The 21,706-nt window shown below is 40.6% G+C and overlaps 1 protein-coding gene across 6 annotated transcripts in view; it reads left to right on the top strand.

Moving 5' to 3' along the window:
- GLT8D2 (glycosyltransferase 8 domain containing 2) overlaps positions 1-21,706 on the top strand; it is a 74,183-nt gene that overhangs the window by 25,154 nt on the left and 27,323 nt on the right. For 4 of the 6 annotated variants that reach the window (XM_009181559.2, XM_017946156.2, XM_009181557.2 and 1 more), the window contains exon 2: positions 20,337-20,383. In XM_009181559.2, the coding sequence (XP_009179823.1) occupies positions 20,365-20,383 (19 nt within the window). In that variant the 5' untranslated portion in view covers positions 20,337-20,364. Of the gene's footprint in view, positions 1-10,058; positions 10,167-18,521; positions 18,657-20,336; positions 20,384-21,706 lie in introns of those variants that run through there. The other 2 variants (XM_003907063.3, XM_009181558.3) reach the window with 2 other exon arrangements.

The following is a 21,706-nucleotide window of genomic DNA, read 5'->3' as shown; positions in this document are numbered from 1 at the left end:
TGCATTCTACTAAGGAAACATAAGAATGAACAGAGTATCTTGGCTTGGTTTGGTGGGGACCAGGAGCCTTCCCTGACCCCCATGGTCTGAGTCAGGTGCCCCTCCTTGATGCTTAAACAATATCCCATGCTTACATCTACCAAGGCATCTAAGCATACTGCATTGCCATTATATATTTACTGGTGTCTCCCCTTCCCTTCCCCCAAATGTGGACTAACTGGGGACTTACCTTTGAATCTCTAGTGCCTGGGTGCCTGGTATATTTGTAGAGGTTGAGTAAATGTTTGTTGAATGAATAAATGAAACGTCAAGGGAGCCACCCTAATTACCTTCTTGTCCTGGGGGTTGGGCCCTTATCCCCTCTTAGCTTTTTGTTGTTGTTGCTGTTATTGTTGAGAAAGAGTCTTGCTTTGTCACCCAGGCTGGAGTGCAGTGGTGCGATCTATGTTCACTGCAACCTCTGCCTCCCAAGTTCAAGCAATTCTCCTGTCTCGGGCTCCTGAAGAGCTGGGATTACAGGTGCGTGCCACCACACCCAGGTAATTTTTTTTTTTGAGGCAGAGTCTCTCTGTCTCCCAGGCTGGAGTGCAATGACACGATCTTGGCTCACTGCAACCTCTGCCTCCCAGGTTCAAGTATTCTCTTATCTCAGCCTCCCGACTAGCTGGGATTACAGGCGCCCACCACCATGCCCAGCTAATTTTTGTATTTTTAGTAGAGACAGGGTTTTACCATGTTGGCCAGGCTGGTCTTGAACTCCTGACTTCAGATGATCCACCCACCTCAGCCTCCCAAAGTGCTGGGATTACAGGTGTGAGCCACCACGCCCGGCCCCACACCCAGCTAATTTTTGTATTTTCAGTCGAGATGGGGTTTCACCATGTTGGCCAGGCTGGTCTCGAACTCCTGACCTCAAGTGATCTGCTCACCTAGGCCTCCCAAAGTGCTGGGATTACAGGTATGAGCCACCGTGCCCAGCCCCTTATCATTTTTAGCTATAACTAGTTAACTCATATTTACATTCTAATAGCAAAATCTCTAACACCTTGCCAGAAAACAGTGCTGACTCCCCAATCACTTTTGTAAGATTAAAACTAAATTTATTTATTCTCATATTCAGTAGAATTCTGAACTTACAAATTTACAGCCAGTAAAGTTACAATACAGCAGCTAAAAAGTTAAAAGTACCTATACACTCAAATCTCATAGTACTTAGAAAATGGGATGCTTAATTTTTCAATTTGTTTTTTATTTCCAAGAGATGTATAGTTAATCTGACTCATTTGAATAACAGTGAGTGAATTGCAGATACTGTTATCAAAGATAGCAATTTAACAGGCATAAATAATTTTTTTATTATTATACTTTAAGTTCTAGGGTACATGTGCACAACATGCAGGTTCGTTGCATAGGTATACATGTGCCATGTTAGTTTGCTGCACCCATTAACTCGTCATTTACATTAGGTATTTCTCCTAATGCTATCCCTCCCCCTGCCTCCACCCCATGACAGGCCTTGGTGTGTGATGTTCCTTGCCCTGTGTTCTCATTGTTCAATTCCCGCCTATGAGAGAGAACATGTGGTGTTTGTTTTTCTGTCCTTGTGATAGTTTGCTCAGAACGATGGTTTCCAGCTTCATCCATGTCCCTGCAAAGGACATGAACTCATCTTTCTTTTATGGCTGCATAGTATTCCATGGTGTATATGTGCCACATTTTATCATTGATGGACATTTGGGTTGGTTCCAAGTCTTTGCTATTGTGAATAGTGCCGAAATAAACATACGTGTGCATGTGTCTTTATAGTAGCATGATTTATAATCCTTCGGGTATATACCCAGTAATGGGATGGCTGGGTCAAATGGTATTTCTAGCTCTAGATCCTTGAGGAATTGCCACGCTGTCTTCCACAATGGTTGAACTAGTTTACACTCCTACCAACAGTGTAAAAGCGTTCCAGTTTCTCCACATCCTCTCCAGCATCAGTTGTTTCCTGACTTTTTAATGATCGCCGTTCTAACTGGCATGAGATGGTATCTCATTGTGGTTTTGATTTGCATATCTCTGATGACCAGTGATGATGAGCAGCAGTTTTTCATGTGTCTGTTGGCTGCATAAATGTCTTCTTTTGAGGAGTGTCTATTCATATCCTTTGCCCACTTTTTGATGGGGTTGTTTTATTCTTGTAAATTCGTTTAAGTTCTATGTAGATTCTGGATATTAGCCCTTTGTCAGATAGGTAGATTGCAAAAATTTTTTCCCATTCTGTAGGTTGCCTCTTCACTCTGATGGTAGTTTCTTTTGCCATGCAAAAGCTCTTTAGTTTAATTAGATCCCATTTGTCTATTTTGGCTTTTATTGCCATTACTTTTGGTGTTTTAGTCATGAAGTCCTTGCCCATGCTTATGTCCTGAATGGTATTGCCTAGGTTTTCTTCTAGGGTTTTTATGGTTTTAGGTCTAACATTTAAGCCTTTAATCCATCTTGAATTAATTTTTATATAAGGGGTAAGGAAGGGATCCAGTTTCAGCTTTCTACATATGGCCAGCTAGTTTTCCCAGCACCATTTATTAAATAGGGAATCCTTTTCCCATTTCTTGTTTTTGTAGGTTTGTCAAAGATCAGATGGTTGTAGATGTGTGATGTTATTTCTGAGGCCTCTGTTCTGTTCTGTTGGTCTATATGTCTGTTTTTGTACCAGTACCATGCTGTTTTGGTTACTGTAGCCTTGTAGTATAGTTTGAAGTCAGGTAGCATGATGCCTCCAGCTTTGTTATTTTTGCTTAGGATTATCTTGGCAATGTGGGCTCTTTTTTTGTTCCATATGAACTTTAAAGTATTTTTTTTCCAATTCTGTGAAGAAAGTCATTGGTAGCTTGATGGGGATGGCATTGAATCTATAAATTACCTTGGGCAGTATGGCCATTTTCACAATATTGATTCTTTCTATTCATGAGCATGAATGTTTGTCCATTTGTTTGTGTCCTCCTTTATTTCGTTGATCAGTGGTTTGTAGTTCTCCTTGAAGTGGTCCTTCACATCCCTTGTAAGTTGGATTCCTAGGTATTTTATTCCCTTTGTAGCACTTGTGAATGGGAGTTTACTCATGATTTTGCTCTCTGTTTGTCTGTTACTGGTGTATAGGAATGCTTGTGATTTTTGCACATTGATTTTGTATCCTGAGACTTTGCTGAAGTTGCTTATCAGCTTAAGGAGATTTGGGGCTGAGATGAGGGAGTTTTCTAAATATACAATCATGTTATCTACAAACAGGGACAATTTGACTTCCTCTTTTCCTAATTGAATACCCTTTATTTCTTTCTCTTGCCTGATTGCCCTGGCCAGAACTTCCAACACTGTGTTGAATAGGAGTGGTGAGAGAGGGCATCCCTGTCTTGTGCCAGTTTTCAAAGGGAATGCTTCCAGTTTTTGCCCATTCAGTATGATATTGGCTATGGGTTTGTCATAAATAGCTCTTATTATTTTGAGACACGTTCCATCAATACCTAGTTTATTAAGAGTTTTTGGCATGAAGGTCTGTTGAATTTTATTGAAGGCCTTTTCTGCATCTATTGAGATAATCATGTGGTTTTTGTTGTTGGTTCTGTTTATGTGATGGATTACGTTTATTGATTTGTGTATGTTGAACCAGCCTTGCATCCCAGGGATGAAGCCAATTTGATCGTGGTGGATGAGCTTTTTGATGTGCTGCTGGATTCAGCTTGCCAGTATTTTATTGAGAATTTTTGCATTGATGTTCATCAGGGATATTGGTCTAAAATTCTCTTTTTTTTGTTGTGCCTCTGCCAGCCTTTGGTATCAGGATGATGCTGGCCTTGTAAATGAGTTAGGGAGGATTTGCTCTTTTTCTATTGATTGGAATAGTTTCGGAAGGATTGGTACCAGCTCCTCTTTGTACCTCTGGTAGAATTCAGCTGTGAATCCATCTGGTCCTGGACTTTGGTTGGTAGGCTATTAATTATTGCCTCAATTTCAGAGCCTGTTATTGGTCTATTCAGAGATTCAACTTCTTCCTGGTTTAGTCTTGGGAGGGTGTATGTGTCCAGGAATTTATCCATTTCTTCTAGATTTTCTAGTTTATTTGCATAGAGGTGTTCATAGTATTCTCTGATGGTAGCTTGTATTTCTGTGGGATCGGCGATGATATCCCCTTTATCATTTTTTATTGCATCTATTTGATTCTTCTCTCTTTTCTTCTTTATTAGTCTTGCTAGTGGTCTATCAATTTTGTTGATCTTTTCAAAAAACCAACTCCTGGATTCATTGATTTTTTTGAAGGGTTTTTTTGTGTCTCTATCTCTTTCAGTTCTGCTCTGATCTTAGTTATTTCTTGCCTTCTGCTAACTTTTGAATTTGTTTGCTCTTACTTGTCTAGTTCTTTTAATTGTGATGTTAGGGTGTCAATTTTAGATCTTTCCTGCTTTCTCTTATGGGCATTTAGTGCTATAAATTTCCCTCTACACACTGCTTTAAATGTGTTCCAGAGATTCTGGTATGTTGTGTCTTTGTTCTCATTGGTTTCAAAGAATGTCTTTATTTCTGCCTTCATTTCATTATTTACCCAGTAGTCATTCAGGAGCAAGTTGTTCAGTTTCCATGTAGTCGTGCAGTTTTGAGTGAGTTTCTTAATCCTGAGTTCTAATTTGATTGCACTGTGGTCTGAGAGACAGTTTGTTGTGATTTCTGTTCTTTTACATTTACTGAGGAGTGTTTTACTTCCAACTATGTGGTCAATTTTAGAATAAGTGTGATGTGGTGCTAAGAAGAATGTATATTCTGTTGATCTGGGGTGGAGAGTTCTATAGGTGTCTATTAGGTCCACTTGGTGCAGAGCTGAGTTCAAGTCCTGGATATCATTGTTAACCTTCTGTCTCATTGATCTGTCTAATATTGACAGTGGGGTGTTAAAGTCTCCCATTATTATTGTGTGGGAGTCTAAGTCTCTTTGTAGGTCTCTAAGGACTTGCTTTATGAATCTGGGTGCTCCTGTATTGGGTGCATATATATTTAGGATAGTTAGCTCTTCTTGTTGAATAGATCCCTTTACCATTATGTAATGACCTTCTTTGTCTCTTTTGATCTTTGTTGGTTTAAAGTCTGTTTTATCAGAGACTAGGATTGCAACCCCTGCTTTTTTTTTTTTGCTTTCCATTTGCTTGGTAGATCTTCCTCCATCTCTTTATTTTGAGCCTATGTGTGTCTCTGCATGTGAGATGGATCTCCTGAATACAGCACACTGATGGGTCTTGACTCTTTATCCAATTTGCCAGTCTGTGTCTTTTAATTGGGGCATTTAGCCTATTTACATTTAAGGTTAATATTGTTATGTGTGAATTTGATCCTGTCATTATGATGTTAGCTGGTTATTTTGCCCATTAGTTGGTGTAGTTTCTTCCTAGCATCGATGGTCTTTACAGTTTGGCATGTTTTTGCAGTGGCTGATACCAGTTGTTCCTTTCCATGTTTAGTGCTTCCTTCAGGAGCTCTTGTAAGGCAGGCCTGGTAGTGACAAAATCTCTCAGCATTTGCTTGTCTGTAAAGGATTTTATTTCTCCTTCGTTTAGTTTGGCTGGATATGAAATTCTAGGTTGAAAATTCTTTTCTTTAAGAATGTTGAATACTGGCCCCCACTCTCTTCTGGCTTGTAGAGTTTCTGCCGAGATATCCGCTGTTAGTCTGATGGGCTTCCCTTTGTGGGTAACCTGACCTTTCTCTCTGACTGCCCTTAACATTTTTTCCTTCATTTCAACCTTGGTGAATCTGACAATTATATGTCTTGAGGTCGCTTTTCTCGACAAATATCTTTGTGGCGCTCTCTGTATTTCCTGAATTTGAATGTTGGCCTGCCTTGCTAGGTTGGGGAAGTTCTCCTAGATAATATCCTGAAGAGTGTTTTCCAACTTGGTTCCATTCTCTCCATCACTTTCAGGTACACCAATCAAACGTAGATTTGGTCTTTTCACATAGCCCCATATTTCCTGTAGGCTTTGTTCATTTCTTTTTACTCTTTTTTCTATTCTCTTCTCGCTCTACTTCATTAATTTGATCTTCAATGACTGATACCCTTTCTTCCACTTGATTGAATTGGCTATTGAAACTTGTGCATGCATCATGTAGTTCTCGTGCCATGATTTTCAGCTCCATCAGGTCATTTAAGGCCTTCTGTACACTGTTTGCCATCGTCTAATCTTCTTTCAAGGTGTTTAGCTTCCTTGCAATGGGTTTGAACATCCTCCTTTAGCTCAGATAAGTTTGTTATTACCGACCTTCTGAAGCCTACTTCTGTTAGCTTGTCAAAGTCATTCTCCATCCAGCTTTGTTCGCTTGCTGGCGAGGAGCTGCGATCCTTTGGAGGAGAAAAAGCACTCTGGTTTTTAGAATTTTCAGCTTTTCTGCTCTGGTTTCTCCCCATCTTTGTGATTTTATCTACCTTTGGTCTTTGATATTGGTGACCTACAGTTGGGGTTTTGTGTAGATGTTCTTTTTGTTGATGTTGACACTATTCTTTTCTGTTTGTTAGTTTTCCTTCTAACAGTCAGGTCCCTCAGCTGCAGGTCTGTTGGAGTTTGCTGGAGGTCCACTCCAGAACCTGTTTGCCTCAGTATCACCAGCAGAGGCTGCAGAACAGCAAACATTGCAGAACAGCAAATATTGCTGCCTGATCCTTCCTCTGGAAGCTTCATTCCAGAGGGGCACCCACTTGTATGAGGTGTCAGTTGGCCCCTACTGGGAGATGTCTCCCAGTTAGGCTACACGGAGGTCAGGGACCCACTTGAGGAGGTAGTCTGTCCGTTCTCAGAGCTCAAACACCGTGCTGGGAGAACCACTGCTCTCTTCAGAGCTGTCAGACAGGGACGTTTAAGTCTGCATAAGATTCTGCTGCCTTTTGTTCAGCTATGCCCTACTCCCAGAGGTGGAGTCTACAGAGACATCTGGCCTTGCTGAGCTGTGGTGGGCTCCGCCCAGTTTGAGCTTCCCTGCCACTTTGTTTACCCACTCAAACCTCAGCAATGGCAGATGCCCCTCCCCCTGCCAGGCTGCTGCCTTGCAGGTCGATGTTGATCTCAGACTGCTGCACTATCAGTGAGCAAGGCTCAGTGGGCATGGGCCCACCGAACCAGGCGCAGTATATAATCTCCTGTTGTGCTGTTTGCTAAGACCATTGGAAGAGTGCAGTATTTGGGCAGGAGTGTCCCGTTTTTCCAGGTAAAGTCTGTCATGGCTTCCGTTGGCTAGGAAAGGGAAATCCCCAAGCCCCTTGGGCTTCCCGGGTGAGGCGATGCCCTGCCCTGCTTTGGCTCACCCTCTGTGGGCTGCACCCTCTCTCCAGCTAGTCCCAATGAGATGAACCAGGTACCTCAGTTGGAAAAGCAGAAATCACCCGTCTTCTGCATCAATCATACTGGGAGCTCCAGACCGGAGCTGTTCCTATTCGACCATCTTGGAACAGAATCCAGGCATAAATAATTTTTAAGGAAGTAAGCATGTTCTTGTAAATATTGTCTAAATAATTAAAATGACATAACGTTATGGATAAGAACATTTTATCGACTATTAGTTCTTAAAATAAGATTTTTTTGTTTGCTTTCTTCAGCTTTATTGAGGTATAGTTGACAAATAAAAAATGTATATATTCAGCCAACCATGGTGGCTCATGCCTGTAATCTCAGTGCTTTGGGAGACCAAGGTGGGAGGATCGATAGAGCCCAGGAGTTCAAGATTACAATGAGCTATGATTGCACACTGCACTCCAGCCTGGGTGACAATCCTGTCTCTGAAAAAAATACACACACACACACACACACATAATATATACACACACACACATATATACACACACACACACATATATATATATATACGAGGAGTACAATGTTTTAATATATACATTGTGAAATGATTACCACAATCAAGCTAATTAACAAATCCATCACCCTCACATATTTACCTTTTGTGTATGGTGTGGTGAGAACTCTTAAGATCTACCCTCTTAGCAGATTTCAGGTATACAATACATTATTAGTAATAACCGTCACCATGCTGTGTGTTAGGTCTCCAGAACTTGCTCATCTTATAACTGCAAGCTTGTACCCTTTGACTGACATTTCCTCATTTCTCCACCTCCCTGTCCCTGGTAATCACCCTTCTACTTTCTGTTTCTGTAAGTTCAACTTTGTAGATTTCTCATATAAGTGAACATGCAGTATTTATTTTTCTTTGCCTGGCTTATTTCTCTTAGCATAACGTCCTCCAGGTTCACCCATATTGTCACAAATGGCATTATTTTCTTCTTTTCTAAGGTGACATAATATTTTATTTTGTGTGTATATATGTCTACACACACACACACTCATATATATGCCACATTTCTTTATCTACTCATTCATTTATGGACACAGGTTAGTTCCATATCTTGGCTATTCTAAATAGTGCTGCAGGTTGGGCATGGTGACACATGCCTGTAATCCCAGCACTTTGGGAGGCCGAGGCGGGCAGATCACCTGAGGTCAGGAGTTGGAGACCAGCCTGGTCAACATGGTGAAACCCTGTCTCTACTAAAAATATACAAAAATTAGCCAAGCGTAGTGATGTGCACCTGTAATTCCAGCTACTCGGGAGTCTGAGGCAGAAGAATTGCTTGAACCCGGAAGACGGAAGTTGCAGTGAGCTGAGATCGTGCCACTGCATTCCAGCCCAGGTGATGACAGAGCAAGACTCTGTTTCAAAAAAAAAAAAAGAAAAAAAAATAGTGCTGCAATGAACCTGGGAGTGCAGATCTAGCTTTGATACTGATTTTCTTTCTGTTGGATATATACCCCAAGGTAGGATAGCTGCATCATATGGTAGCTCTATTTTTAATTTTTTGAGAGACCTCCATATTGTTTTCCATAATGGCTGTACTAATTTACATTCCCACTAGCAATGTACAAGGGTTCCCTTTTCTCTACATCATCACCAACACTTATCTTTTGACTTTTTGATAATAGCCATTATAACAGATGTGAAGTGATATCCTATTGTGGTTTGGATTTGAATTTCCCTGATTATTAGTGATGTTTAGTATCTTTTCATATACCTGTTGGCCATTTGTATGCCTTCTTTAGAGAAATGTCTATTCTGGTCCTTTGCCTATTTTTAAATCAAGTTATTTGGTTTTTTTTGCTGTTGAGTTGTATGAGTTTCTTATATATTTTGGATATTAACTTCTTATTAGATATATGGTTTGTAAATAATCGCTCCCATTCCCCAGGTTGCTTTTTTATTTTACTGATTGCTCCTTTGCAGTGCAGAAACTTTTTAGTTTGATGTAGTCCCACTTGTTTTTGCTTTTGGTGTCATATTAAAAAAACATTGCCAAGACCAATGCCACAGAGCTTTCCCCCTGTTTTCTTCTAGTTTTACAGTTTTACATCTTAAACATTTAATTATGTTATTATTAAATTAATAAATAATTAATAAAAATGAATATTTACTTATTTAATATTTAATTCATTTTGAACTGGTTTTGTGTATGAGATAAAGATCCAAGTTTTTAAAATTAATATCCAGTTTTCCCAGCACTACTTACTGAAGAGACTATCCTCTCCCCATTGTGTATTCTTGGTGCCTTTATGGAAGAATAATTGACCATATATGCATGGATTTATTTCTGGGCTCTCTATTCTGTCCCATTGGTTTATATTCCATTGGTCCATGTGTCTGTTTTTATGTCAGTACTATACTTTTTGGATTACTATAACTTTGTAAATATAATTTAAAATTAGGAAATGTGATGCCTTCAGTTTTGTTCTTGCTCAAAGTTGCTTTAGTTATTTGGTGGCTTTTGTGGTTCCATATGCATTTTAGGATTTTTTTTTTTTCTACTTTTGTGAAAAATGCCATTGGAATTTTGATAGAGACTGCATTAAATCTGTAGATTGCTTTGGGTGTTATGGACATTTTGACAATGTTGATTCTTTCAACCCCCATTACTTTTTTGAGGGCATAATTATATAAAGTTCTAGAATGTTAGATCTAATAGAATTGTCTTCTTCAGTCATAATGATGAGGAAACTGAGATGGAGAGAGATGGAGTGATTTCCCTAGGATCACACAATCATAATGGCTTGTACAAGTGGGGTTCCAACTGTTTGCCAAGCACTGTTGTAAGTACTTAATGCATGTAAATGTATTACTGCATTTAATCCTCATAAAGCCTTATATTACCTTCATTTCCTCAACTTTTTATTTATAAATGATTCTAATTTATAGAAAAGTTGCAAGAAGAGTATAATGGCTCAACCAATTTTGCCACGTTAGTATTGTCTCTGTACCTCTCACTCTCTCTTTCTACACACAAACACCCCTGAACCTCTTGACCTTTCACCCCTAAATGAATATATGTGTCTCTTACTATCAATGATGTACTCCTACATAACCATACCACATTTATTCTCTCAGGAAATTTAACATTAATGCCATAATATTTCCCTAATTTCCCAAAAATAAACTTTGTAGCTCTTTTTAAACATTTGGTCCAGGATGCAGTCAAGGTTCACACTTTTTTTTTTCTTTTTTTTTGAGATGGAGTCTCACTCTGTCACCAGGCTGGAGTGCAGTGGTGCGATCTTGGCTCACTGCAACCTCAGCCTTCCAGGTTCAAGCAATTCTCCTGCCTCAGTGTCCCAAGTAGCTGGGACTACAGGTGCGTGTCACCATGCCCAGCTAATTGTTGTATTTTTAGTAGAGATGGTGTTTCACCATGTTGGCCAGGATGGTCTCGATCTCTTGACTTCATGATCCACCTGCCTCGGCCTCCCAAAGTGCTGGGATTACAAATGTGAGCCACTGTGCCCAGCCAAGGTTCACACTTTCCATTTCATTGTCACATTGTCAAGCCTCTAAAGAGTTCCCAACGTTTTTTTTTTTTTTTTTTTTCCTCTCATGACATTGACATATTTGAAGAGACCAGGGCAGTTTGTCTTCAGAATGATCCATGATTTGGATTTTATCATGACCTTATCCATGATAGAATCAGGTTAAATATCACTGGCAGGAACACATTGATATTTATCACATCTCAAGGCACAGGATTTCAATTTGTTTCATTTTGTTGATCTTAAATGTGATTACTTTGAGAATGTGAATTTTCTGTACCCCAACAACCTTTTAGCCTATCATTTTAGCATTTATTGAGGTTTTTTTGCCTCAATTACTTATTAACATGTTGATTGTAAAATGGTATTACAGACATTTTATGAGTGAGGAATCTTAAGTTTCCAAGGGAAGGGGTTCTTATGTATTGTGGAGCTAGGATTTGAACCCAGGTAGTCTGACTCCAAGACCCACAGTCTAATACACTAATTGTGTTGGAAAAGGATTTCCAGTTGATTTTCCACTTGATTTCAGTGCCCTCAGTCAGAAACTGTGTCTTGTCTGCTTGGGATTTTTTTTGTTGTTTTTTGAAACCCAAGAAGTGCCACCATCAGAGATGAGATGAAATTGTAAAGAGGAAGGAGAGGATGAAATTCAGGCATGCCAAATATTTATGCAATTATACACACACACACACACACACACACATATCTTTTTTTAAAGCAAACTTTCTGTTGAAACTACATGCTTCTCAAGGACACCACTCCCACCATATGGCTTAAGGTTTCCTACAACAATCGGCTTCAGGAACTTACCTTCTTGGCTCACTACTGCTGTGCGTTGCAATTGGCGTGCCATTATCTGCATCCTAAAGCCTCTTGTTTCATCTTAAAGAGATTTCAGAGTTGACAACACACTGGACAGGGAAAGATGAACCCCCTGTTCAGATGAGTCAGCACTTACTATTCCTCTGCCTCTGGAGTGGTCTCACAGTTACAGTAACCAAGCACTCAGGAAAGAGCCAACCAGCCTTGCCTGTGAGCTGTAAAGCTTCATCAACACATAGTGAAATCTGTTATCTGGAGCCCAATTCACCTGACCCCTGGTGTAGCCACAAGGGCCCTTTGACCCCTGCAAACTGCTCCCCATATTCACACACCATTCTGGCCAAAGCAAATTTATTTGTAAAGACTTTCATTTGCAAGAAACTGAACCTCATTTCAAAACAGTTTAAGGAAAAAGTGTGAAGTTACTGGTTTTTGTAACTGGGATGCCCAGGAAGTAGATGATCTGAGGGACTTAAAGCTCGGCTTCCCTCTGGTCTTTGCCCCATTCTCTCCTGTGATACCAGATGTCTTGTTTCATGGAGTGGGAGAAGGGGCCATGTGGCCAGAGATCATTCTAGGCTTCCATCATCCCCAAAAGTTAGATGCATGCATATCACGTAAAATCCTAAATGGATAAAAAGTACCTGAAACCCTATCTCAGAAAAATCCTAAGTAGCGTGCTGTTTTGACCCAATTCTTTTCCAGGTGCAAAAGGGGAAGAGAAGGGTCACTGCCATGCACTCAGAGCTCTTGGGTGTTCAGTCTGTAGCCTAGGAAAATAAAAGGAACATTGTAGCTGGTTGTTTACAGTGAATTAAAGACTTGAATCAAATCTCTGTTGAAGAGTTTTCCTAGATGACTGCCAGCAAATTCTCATAACACTTTGGTTCATGAAACCGTGGGGACCTATGATATCCTTCCTTTCTCAATTACCTCCTTAGGCTGTTTCTGTCATGTTGTTAGTTTCTAAAGGTTATTAGTCCTGGTTTGCTGTCTGCAGCCTCCCATCAAATGTCAAGTTCAGAAGTTCCTTTGAAAGACCATAATTAAGAAGGATCAACTTAATTTTAAAATAAACTGAGTTTTCAAGACAAATTGTTTTTTATGGCAAATTAACTTTTCTGTGTGAGATGAAGTCAGTTGCCAACTCCTGGGGTAATTGGCAAAATGTCACAAACAAGTGAATGGACATAAAAATGTGACAAAATTTAACTTTAGATTTTACAGTAAAATGAATGTTGTCATCTAAAATCCTTATCTAATGGTTAAATTTTATTTTATTTTTTCATCAAACCTGCCATATCCTATGCTTAGCTTAATGCCTACCACTTCTCCTAATGAATATCCAAGGTATTGTATTAAGCATATAGATAGATACATTGTAAATTGGGAAAACTGGGAAGGGAAGTCTTTACAGATATATTTCGAGAATAGAGGAAGGGTGTCTTAGCCTTCTTGATTTCAGAGCATAAATAAAATACTCCACAATATAATGCAAAGATCGAATTGAGTTTGGGGAAATGTTTGGTTGAAAGTTTTTCATGGTAGATCAATCCTTTTCTTGCCTGCTTGGTTCTGATAGTACTCTGAGAACATTATTGAATTTTTTTTTTTTTTTTTTTTGAGATGGAGTCTCTCTCTGTCACCCAAGCTGGAGTACAGTGGTGTGATCTCGGCTCACTGCAACCCCCTCCTTGCAGGTTCAAGTGATTCTCATGCTTCAGCCTCCCAAGGGGCTGAGATTACAGGTGTGCCCCACCACATCCAGCCAATTTCTGAATTTTTAGTAGAGATGGGGTTTCGCTGTATTGGCCAGGCTGGTCTCAAATTCCTGGCCTCAAGTGATCCGCCTGCCTCAGCCACCCAAAGTGCTGGGATTACAGGTGTGAGCCACCACACCCAGCCACATTATTGTCTTTATTTGATGATGTAGCTCACTTTTTAGTCACTGATGACTAATCGGATCTGTAATTCTTCCTGTAGAAAGTATAGGAGAGAACAAAAAACCTGTGTTGATCACTTGCTCTCTCCTTTGGGACACATGTTATCCCTCTAGGTTCAAACTTCTTGCCAGATTTCAAGTCCCCTTTGAATACCTTGAAATTGGAACAAAATATTAAAGAAAAAAATCAGTTCCACAGAAGGAACAACAATCTCAACAAATGACCTTCCCAACAAATGGTCTTGGAACAATTGGATAACCATATGCTAAAAGATGAAGTTTAATCTACACTTCATGATATATACAAAAATTAACTCTAAATGAAAATATTAAGTCTAAAACTATAAAATTCTCCAAGAAAACATAGGAGAAAGTCATTATGACCTTAGGTTAGGCCAAAAATTATTAGATATAATACCAAAAGCATGATCTATAAAAGAAAAAAAGGCCAGGTGTGGTGGCTCATGCCTGTAATCCCAGCACTTTGAGAAGTCAAGGCAGGCAGATCACTTGAGCTCAGGAGTTCAAGACCAGCCTGGGCAACAGGGCAAAACCCCATCTCTATAAAAAATACAAAGATCAGCTGCGTGCGGTGCTGTGCGCCTGTAGTCCCAGCTGCTTGGGAGGCTGAGGTAGAATTGCTTGAGCCTGGGAGGTGAAGTTTGCAGTGAGCCGAGATCGTACCACTGCACTTGAGGCTAGGTAATAGAGTAAAACCCTGTTTCAAAAAAAAGAAAAAAAAGAAAATGAATCTGACATTATCAAAATGAAATACTTTTGCTCTGCAAAATTTATTAAGAGACTGAAAAGACAAGCCACATACCAGGGGAAAGTATTTGCAAATCGCATAACACAGTGCTTTTTTTTTTTCTTCTTCTTTTTACAGAGTCTCACTCTGTTGCCTAGGCTGGAGCGCAGTGGCACAGTCTTGGCTCACTGCAACCTCCGCCTTCAGGTTCAGGCAATTCTCCTGTCTCAGCCTCCCGAGTAGCTGGGATTACAGACCCACACCACCACGCCTGGTTAATTTTTGTATTTTAGTAGAGACAGGGTTTCACCATGTTGGCCAGGCTGCTCTTGAACTCCTGACCTCAAGTGATCTGCCAGCCTTGACCTCCCAAATTGCTGGGATTACAGGCATGAGCCACAGCACTGAGGCCTGACACAGGGCTTGTATCTGGAATACATAAACAACTCCCAAAACTCAAAAATAAGAAAATAATTCTATAAAAATGCACAAAAGATTTAAACAGACATTTCACCATATGTGGATGGTAAATGAACACACAAAAAGATGCTCAACATGAGTAATCATTAGGGAAATGCAAATTAAAATCACAATGCAATTCGCCCATTATAACAGCTAAAATAAAAAAAATACCGACAATACCAAGTGCTGTCAAGAACACAGAGCATCTGGAACTTTCTCACCATGCTAGTGGGAATACAAAATGAAAATGTTTTCACTCAGGAAAAAAAGATTGTCAGTTTCTGTTTCCACTCAGGAAAAAAGATTGTCAATTTCTTTCTTTTTCTTTTCCTGTTTTTTCAGACAAGGTCTCTCTCTGTCACCTGGGCTGGAGTGCAGTGGTGCGACCGTGGCTCACTGCAGCCTCAACCTCCCAGGCTCAAGCAATCTTCCCACCTCAGCCTCCTGAATAGCTGGGACCACAGGTGCCCACTACCATGTCTGGCTAATTTTTTTTCTCTAACTCCCCACATTTGGTTTTTGAGGTTTTTGTTGTTTTGTTTTGTTTTCATAGAGACAGGGGTCTCACTATGTTGCCAGGGCTGGTCTTGGACTCCTGAGCTCAAGCGATCCTCCCACCTTGGCTTCCCAAAGTGCAGGGATTATAGGCATGAACCACTGTGCCCAGCTTAGATTGGCAGTTTCTTTTTTTTTTTTTTTTTTGAGACAGAGTCTTGCTCTGTCACCCAGGCTGGAGTGCAGTGGCCAGATCTCAGCTCACTGCAAGCTCCGCCTCCTGGGTTCCCACCATTCTCCTGCCTCAGCCTCCCGAGTAGCTGGGACTACAGGCACCCGCCACCTCGCCCGGCTAGTTTTTTGTATTTTTTAGTAGAGACGGGGTTTCACCGTATTAGCCAGGATGGTCTCGATCTCCTGACCTCGTGATCCGCCCGTCTCGGCCTCCCAAAGTGCTGGGATTACAGGCTTGAGCCACCGCGCCCTGCCGGCAGTTTCTTATAGAGTTAAATATTTATCTACCAAAAGACCTAGCAATAACACTTCTAGGTAGTTACCCTCTATTCACACTAAAATCTGTAAACAAGTGTTTATAGAAACATTATTCATAATCACAAAACAATGGAAACAACCCAAATGTCCTTCACTGGGTGAATGGATAAACTGTGGTATATCCATTCAGTGGAATACTATTCAGCAATAAAAAGGTACAAACTATTGGTAAAGGCAGTAGCAAGTATGAATCTCAAAAGCATTATGCTAATTGAAAAAAGAGAGTCTCTCAAAATATTACATCCTGTAGGATTCCACTTATATGACATTCTGGAAAAGGTAAAACTATAGAGACAGAGAATAGATCAGTGGTTGCCAAGGGCTAGGTGTTGGACAGGGCCTGACTACAAAGGGGCAGCACAAGGGAATTCTTTAGGAGTGTTGGCATTGTTCTCTATCCCATTTGTGGTGGTTGTTACAAGAATCTATGCATGTGTAAAAGTCCATAGAATGACAGAAACAAAAAAGTAAATTCTAATGTATGTAAATTTTAAAAAACTTAAAAATCAACATATCAAATTTTGCAGCTGACATGGTAATATTCCTTTAATAAATGTGTCATGGAAAAGAAGCCTATTTAAAATGAAAACAGATATACTGAATGTTTATTATACAGAACCATTTGTGTTTCCCTGGGTGAAGCGCTCTTTCTGATTCTTCAATGCAGTCTAAAGAATTCAGAAAATACTACGTAATAAAAGAGAAACGGTATGCATAGCAATTTTTGAGATTTTATTTTATTTTAAGTTTTGGGATACATGTGCAGGTTTGTTACATAGGTAAATGTGTGCCATACTGGTTTGCTGCACCTATCAACCCATCACCTAGGTATTAAGCCCCGCATGCATTAGCTATTTATCCTGATGCTCTCCCTCCCCCGATGCATAGCAATTTTTAAGAACATCAAGAAAGAACTCACAGTAGGAAATGTGTGTAAATCCAGAAGATCAGAAATAAATTTGCTTGTCAACATGTATCAAATACCTTGGCAGAAAAATAGTTCTCATGGGCCAATTCTTTATGCTCTGAAGCAGCAGCTGGTCTCTTTTGTTAAAATAAGTTGTTCTTGGAATACACCTAGTTGATAGGCCTCTTAGAATTTGCCCTGCATTTTTCTTATGCAAAGGACTTTATGTAAAAAGTTGGCATGATAGAATATGAGAATGGTTGATGATGTGACGGTTATAGTTCTTGCTGCTTAGCAAAATACAATGCATCATGTGTGTGTGCGTGTGTGTGTGTGTGTGTGTGTGTGTGTGTAGAATCTCCTGTGCTTATTTGTATGTATAAATAGATAATACATTAGTATGATCTGACATTCTGTAGGTGCCAAAGCTGCTATTTATTAGTCAGAACACTTCTGTGGGACTGTGCCAGCCATTTATAACTGGTACCCATTTTGATTGATCAGTGCCAAAGGCCATATTTATTAAATATGTTCAGTATAAATCCTGTAAGACTATCAACCAAAAAAATCTCCCTTTTTCTACCAGCCTACCCCCCCTATATTTTCTGTAATCTTCAACACAGAGACAAAAAGGCCTTTTAATATTGGGTTACATGAAGTTGGGTAGAGGTGGGTATTTTAATTACTTTAATCATGTATAACAATGTGAAACAGGCATATCTCACCCCAAATCTGTCTCTGACAGTCCTCCAGCCTTTCTTCCAGGGGTCTCTTTCTTTCCATTTGTGTTCCCTTCTCCTTGCAGTCACGCTGAAAGCATGCCCCCTCCTGATGTTAATCTGGGACCTGATAAACATCCTACTGTGGGATGAGATAAACTTTCTCATCCCACAGTGACCATCCCCTGGAATATTATTGCTGTGAGCTTGGGGCTACAAAAAGACACATGACAAATCTGGCAGCTCTTCTGAAAGCAGCAGTTTTTCTTCTTTTCCTTTCTTTTCTTTTCTTTTCTTTTCTTTCTCTCTCTCTCTCTCTCTTTCTTTCTTCTTTCTTTCTTTTCTCCTCCTCCTTCTCCTTCTCCTTCCTCTCCTTCCTTCCTTCCTTCCTTTCTTCCTTCCTTTCTTTCTTTTCTTTCCTTCCTTCTTTCTTTCTTTCTTTCTTTCTTTCTTTCTTTCTTTCTTTCTTTCTTTCTTTCTTTCTTTCTTTCTCTCTCTCTCTCTCTCTCTCTTCTTCTTCTACTTCTTCTTCTTCTCCTCCTCCTTCCTTCCTTCCTTCTTTCCTTTCCCTTCCCTTTCCCTTCCTTCCTTCTTTCCTTCTTTCCTTTCTCTCTCCTTCCTTCCTTCCTTCCTTCCTTCCTTCCCCTTCCTTCCTTCCTTCCTTCCTTCCTTCCTTCTCTTCTCTCTCTTTCTTTTTCTTTTTTAAAACAAGGTTTTGCTCTGTCTCCCAGCTGGAGTGCAGCAGCCATGGCTCACTGCAGCCTCAACCTCTGGGGCTCATGCGATCCTCCTGCCTCAACTTCCCGAGTAGCTAGGACTACAGGCATGCACCACGATGCCTGCTAATTTTTGTATTTTTTTGTAGAGATTGTTGCAGGGGGGTCTTATTATGTTGCCCAGGCTTATCTCCAACCCCTGGGCTCAAGCATCTGCCCACCCTGGGCTCCAAAAGTGAGCCACCACACCCGGTAAAACACTTAAAATGTCACTTTAGGTCCTGTGGGAAGAGCAGTGTGGAGGTGGGCTGAGGTTAGAAGGTGCAGAGCGTGAAAGAAGATTGTGGGCTGAGTATTGGACATCTGTTCTTGAATAGTCCCTGGGCCTGCCATAGGAAAGGAAGTTCTCCTGGGTAAGTGATTGGACTTTTCCTTCTCCTCTAATAACATTTTTTCTTGGGCTGTGGCCGAACCTTAGGATTCTGGTTCATCCCTTATTCAGACCAGGTTAGCTTTTCCCTGCTCTCACCTGGCCATCTCACCTAGGCACAGAAGACCTGGCTTTCATAACAGATAGCTTTCTCCCTGAGGGGCGAACTCTGCCAGCAGTTGAAGGAGTGATTCCTTTCCACTAATTCTTGCACAGTTCCCATGAATTTGAAGGTAAAACAAAAAACGTGAAAGATACTTTGAGCTCATTGTGAGCAATGTTAAGTGTTCACTCTCCTTTACTTTCAGAATTCCCTTGGGAATGTTTGGAAAACAGTGCTTTAGGGTTTTAACAAAGTTAAACACTGATGGAGGGGGTTTTGTGCACTTAAAATAAAATCCAAACTCCTCTTTAGGCACAGTAGTATCCGGTCCCTTGGTACCTCTCTGGCCTCTTCCATCCAGTCTCCCCTTTGATCCACTGTGATCCAGAGACTTTGAGCTTCTTGCAGTTCCTAGAATATTTAGAGCTCTTTCCAGCCCCAGGGACTTTGCACTTGCTGTTCCCTTTGCCTGGGATGCTCCTCTGCATGTTCTGCCCTTGTCTGGCTCTTGCTCTTCCTTCCCTCCAATGCCATATCCTCAATGAAGTTTTTGCTGATTTCTCTTCCTGATGCACTCCCTACCCCTGTTCATCTTTATCCCAACATCTCCTTTGCTTCCTTCATAGCACTTACCGTAATCTAATACTTTTATGTGTCACATTTTAATATCTGTTTCCCCCACTGGACCAAAAGCTCCAGGAGGATAGGGACCAGGACTGTTTCATTTGTTGGTACATCACTGGGAAGTGGCACAGTGCTGGGCTTTTAGTAGGATCTCAATATGTAAATACTGAATGAATGATTGAATTGAGTATAATGCATGCCCCTCCAAGGGATTCCTGAAGATGCAAAAGCTTCCTTATCAAGGAATGAAGTTCTGATAGTAGAAAGATAGCATAGGGTTGATATTTTAGATCAAGGAAGTCTTCTAGTGTGATACTTCCAGTTACGGCCATCTGCTATGCTGACCCAGAAGGCTGACAGAACTCTTTTTGCAGGAGGTTAAAAAAAATTCTGGGCCAGGCACTGTGGCTCACACCTGTAATCCCAGCACTTTGGGAAGCCAAGGTGGATGGCTTGCTTGAGGCTAGGAGTTCGAGACCAGCCTGGGCAACATGGCAAAACCCCATCTCTACTAAAAATAAAAAAATTAGCTGGGAGTGGTGGCACACGCCTGTAGTTCCAGCTACTTGGGAGGCTGAGGAAGGAGGATCACTTGAACCTGGGAGGTGGCGGTTGCAGTGAGCCAAGATCGCAACTGCATTCCAACCTGGGTGATGGAGCGAGACTCTGTCACCAAAAAAAAAAAAAAAAAAAAAATTCTGACAACTAAAGATTAGCTTTTGAGGACCCTTAGTAAGGTTTGTTCAACCACAGGCATCACTTTTGAAGACATGGGACTGTATTTATTTTGTTTCCAAAATTTTAGATTCGGAGCAGTAGAAAATGATCACACACTTCACGATATATCAGTCTTTCAGAGAAGGCATAGTCCTTAACACTTGTTGATGACTTTTAAGTTGATTCTCTTTCAAACAGATATTTTTCTTTAATCCACAGGTTACGGTTCTTATCTGCGTGAATACACATGGCTCTGTTACGAAAAAGTAAGATTACAACTTTTGAAAATAATGATTTAAAAACAGATATTTGGGGAGGATGGTTTTGAGGCTCGGGCTTGGCTTTTTTCTTCTTTCTTGGATTATCTTTGATTTTCATGGATAGTTTTCCCACAGGCACTTTTTGGCATCATCATTTCTGGATGATTCCCATGGAGAGTTGTTCAGTATTTTAGTCAGAAGTGAACTTATCGGCTGGGCGCACTGGCTCACGCCTATAATCCTAGCACCTTGGGAGGCCGAGGTGGGCGGATCAGTTGAGCTCAGGAGTTTGAGACCAGCCTGAGTAACATGGCGAGACCCCATCTCTACAAAAAATACAAAAATTAGCCAGGCGTGGTGGCGGGCACCTGTAGTCTCAGCTACTCAGGAGGCTGAGGCAGGAAGATCACTTGAGCCTGGGAGGCAGAGGCTGCAGTGAGCTGAGATCGCACCACTGCATGCCAGCCTGGGAGACAGAGTGAGACCCCGTCTCAAAAAAAAAGAAAAGAAGAAGAAGTGGAAGTGAACTTACAACAGGGATCATATAGTTCTATAAAACTTGCAAAAATAACGCATTTTCTCATTTGGAATAAATATTCATGTTTGTAGCTAATTTAGCATTTGTAATTTGTGATTTTGTATTCTTAGTCTTAAAGAGTCACCTCAAATCTTCAGACCCATCAGAACCTGGATTTGCCTCTGATTTTAGATCCAGTAGTTTGTGAATTTGAGGAGAAACATAGTAACCTAATTCTGTGACTGTCAGGGTAGAGTTGCCAGATTCAGCAAACATAGACACAGGACAGGACAACCAGTTAAATTTAAACTTCAGATAAACAACAAATAATTTTTTAGTATTAGTATAAGTATGTCCCAAATATTGCATGAGACACACTTGTCTGGGTAATTTTTGTATTTTTAGTAGAGACGGGTTTTCACCATGTTGGCCAGGCTGGTCTTGAACTCCTGACCTCAAGTGATCCACCCGCCTCAGCCTCCCAAAGTGATGGGATTACAGGCGTGAGCCACTGTGCCCAGCTGTGGCAGGTGAATATTAATCGAACCTGTTGATAAACTGTAGAATTTTGTCCATTTTCTGTCCATTTTCTGCTTCTCTATAATTTTGTTTTAAACTGAGTCTAGTATCTGATTGTCCCTGGCTGAATCTGATAATCCATTGAGGCAGGGAGGAACTGGGTGTCAGCAAAATAGAATCACAGCCTCAGGATGTAGCTTTGGAAGGCATCCATGGAGACTCTTTTACAAATGGGAAGACAAAGGCATGGAGGCCAAAAAATAGATGCATATGAAGTCAATAGATTAAGTCTT

Source organism: Papio anubis, chromosome 9 (genome assembly GCF_008728515.1).
Source record: "Papio anubis isolate 15944 chromosome 9, Panubis1.0, whole genome shotgun sequence".
NCBI lineage: Eukaryota > Metazoa > Chordata > Mammalia > Primates > Cercopithecidae > Papio > Papio anubis.
This window is presented reverse-complemented; position numbering and strand designations above follow the sequence as displayed.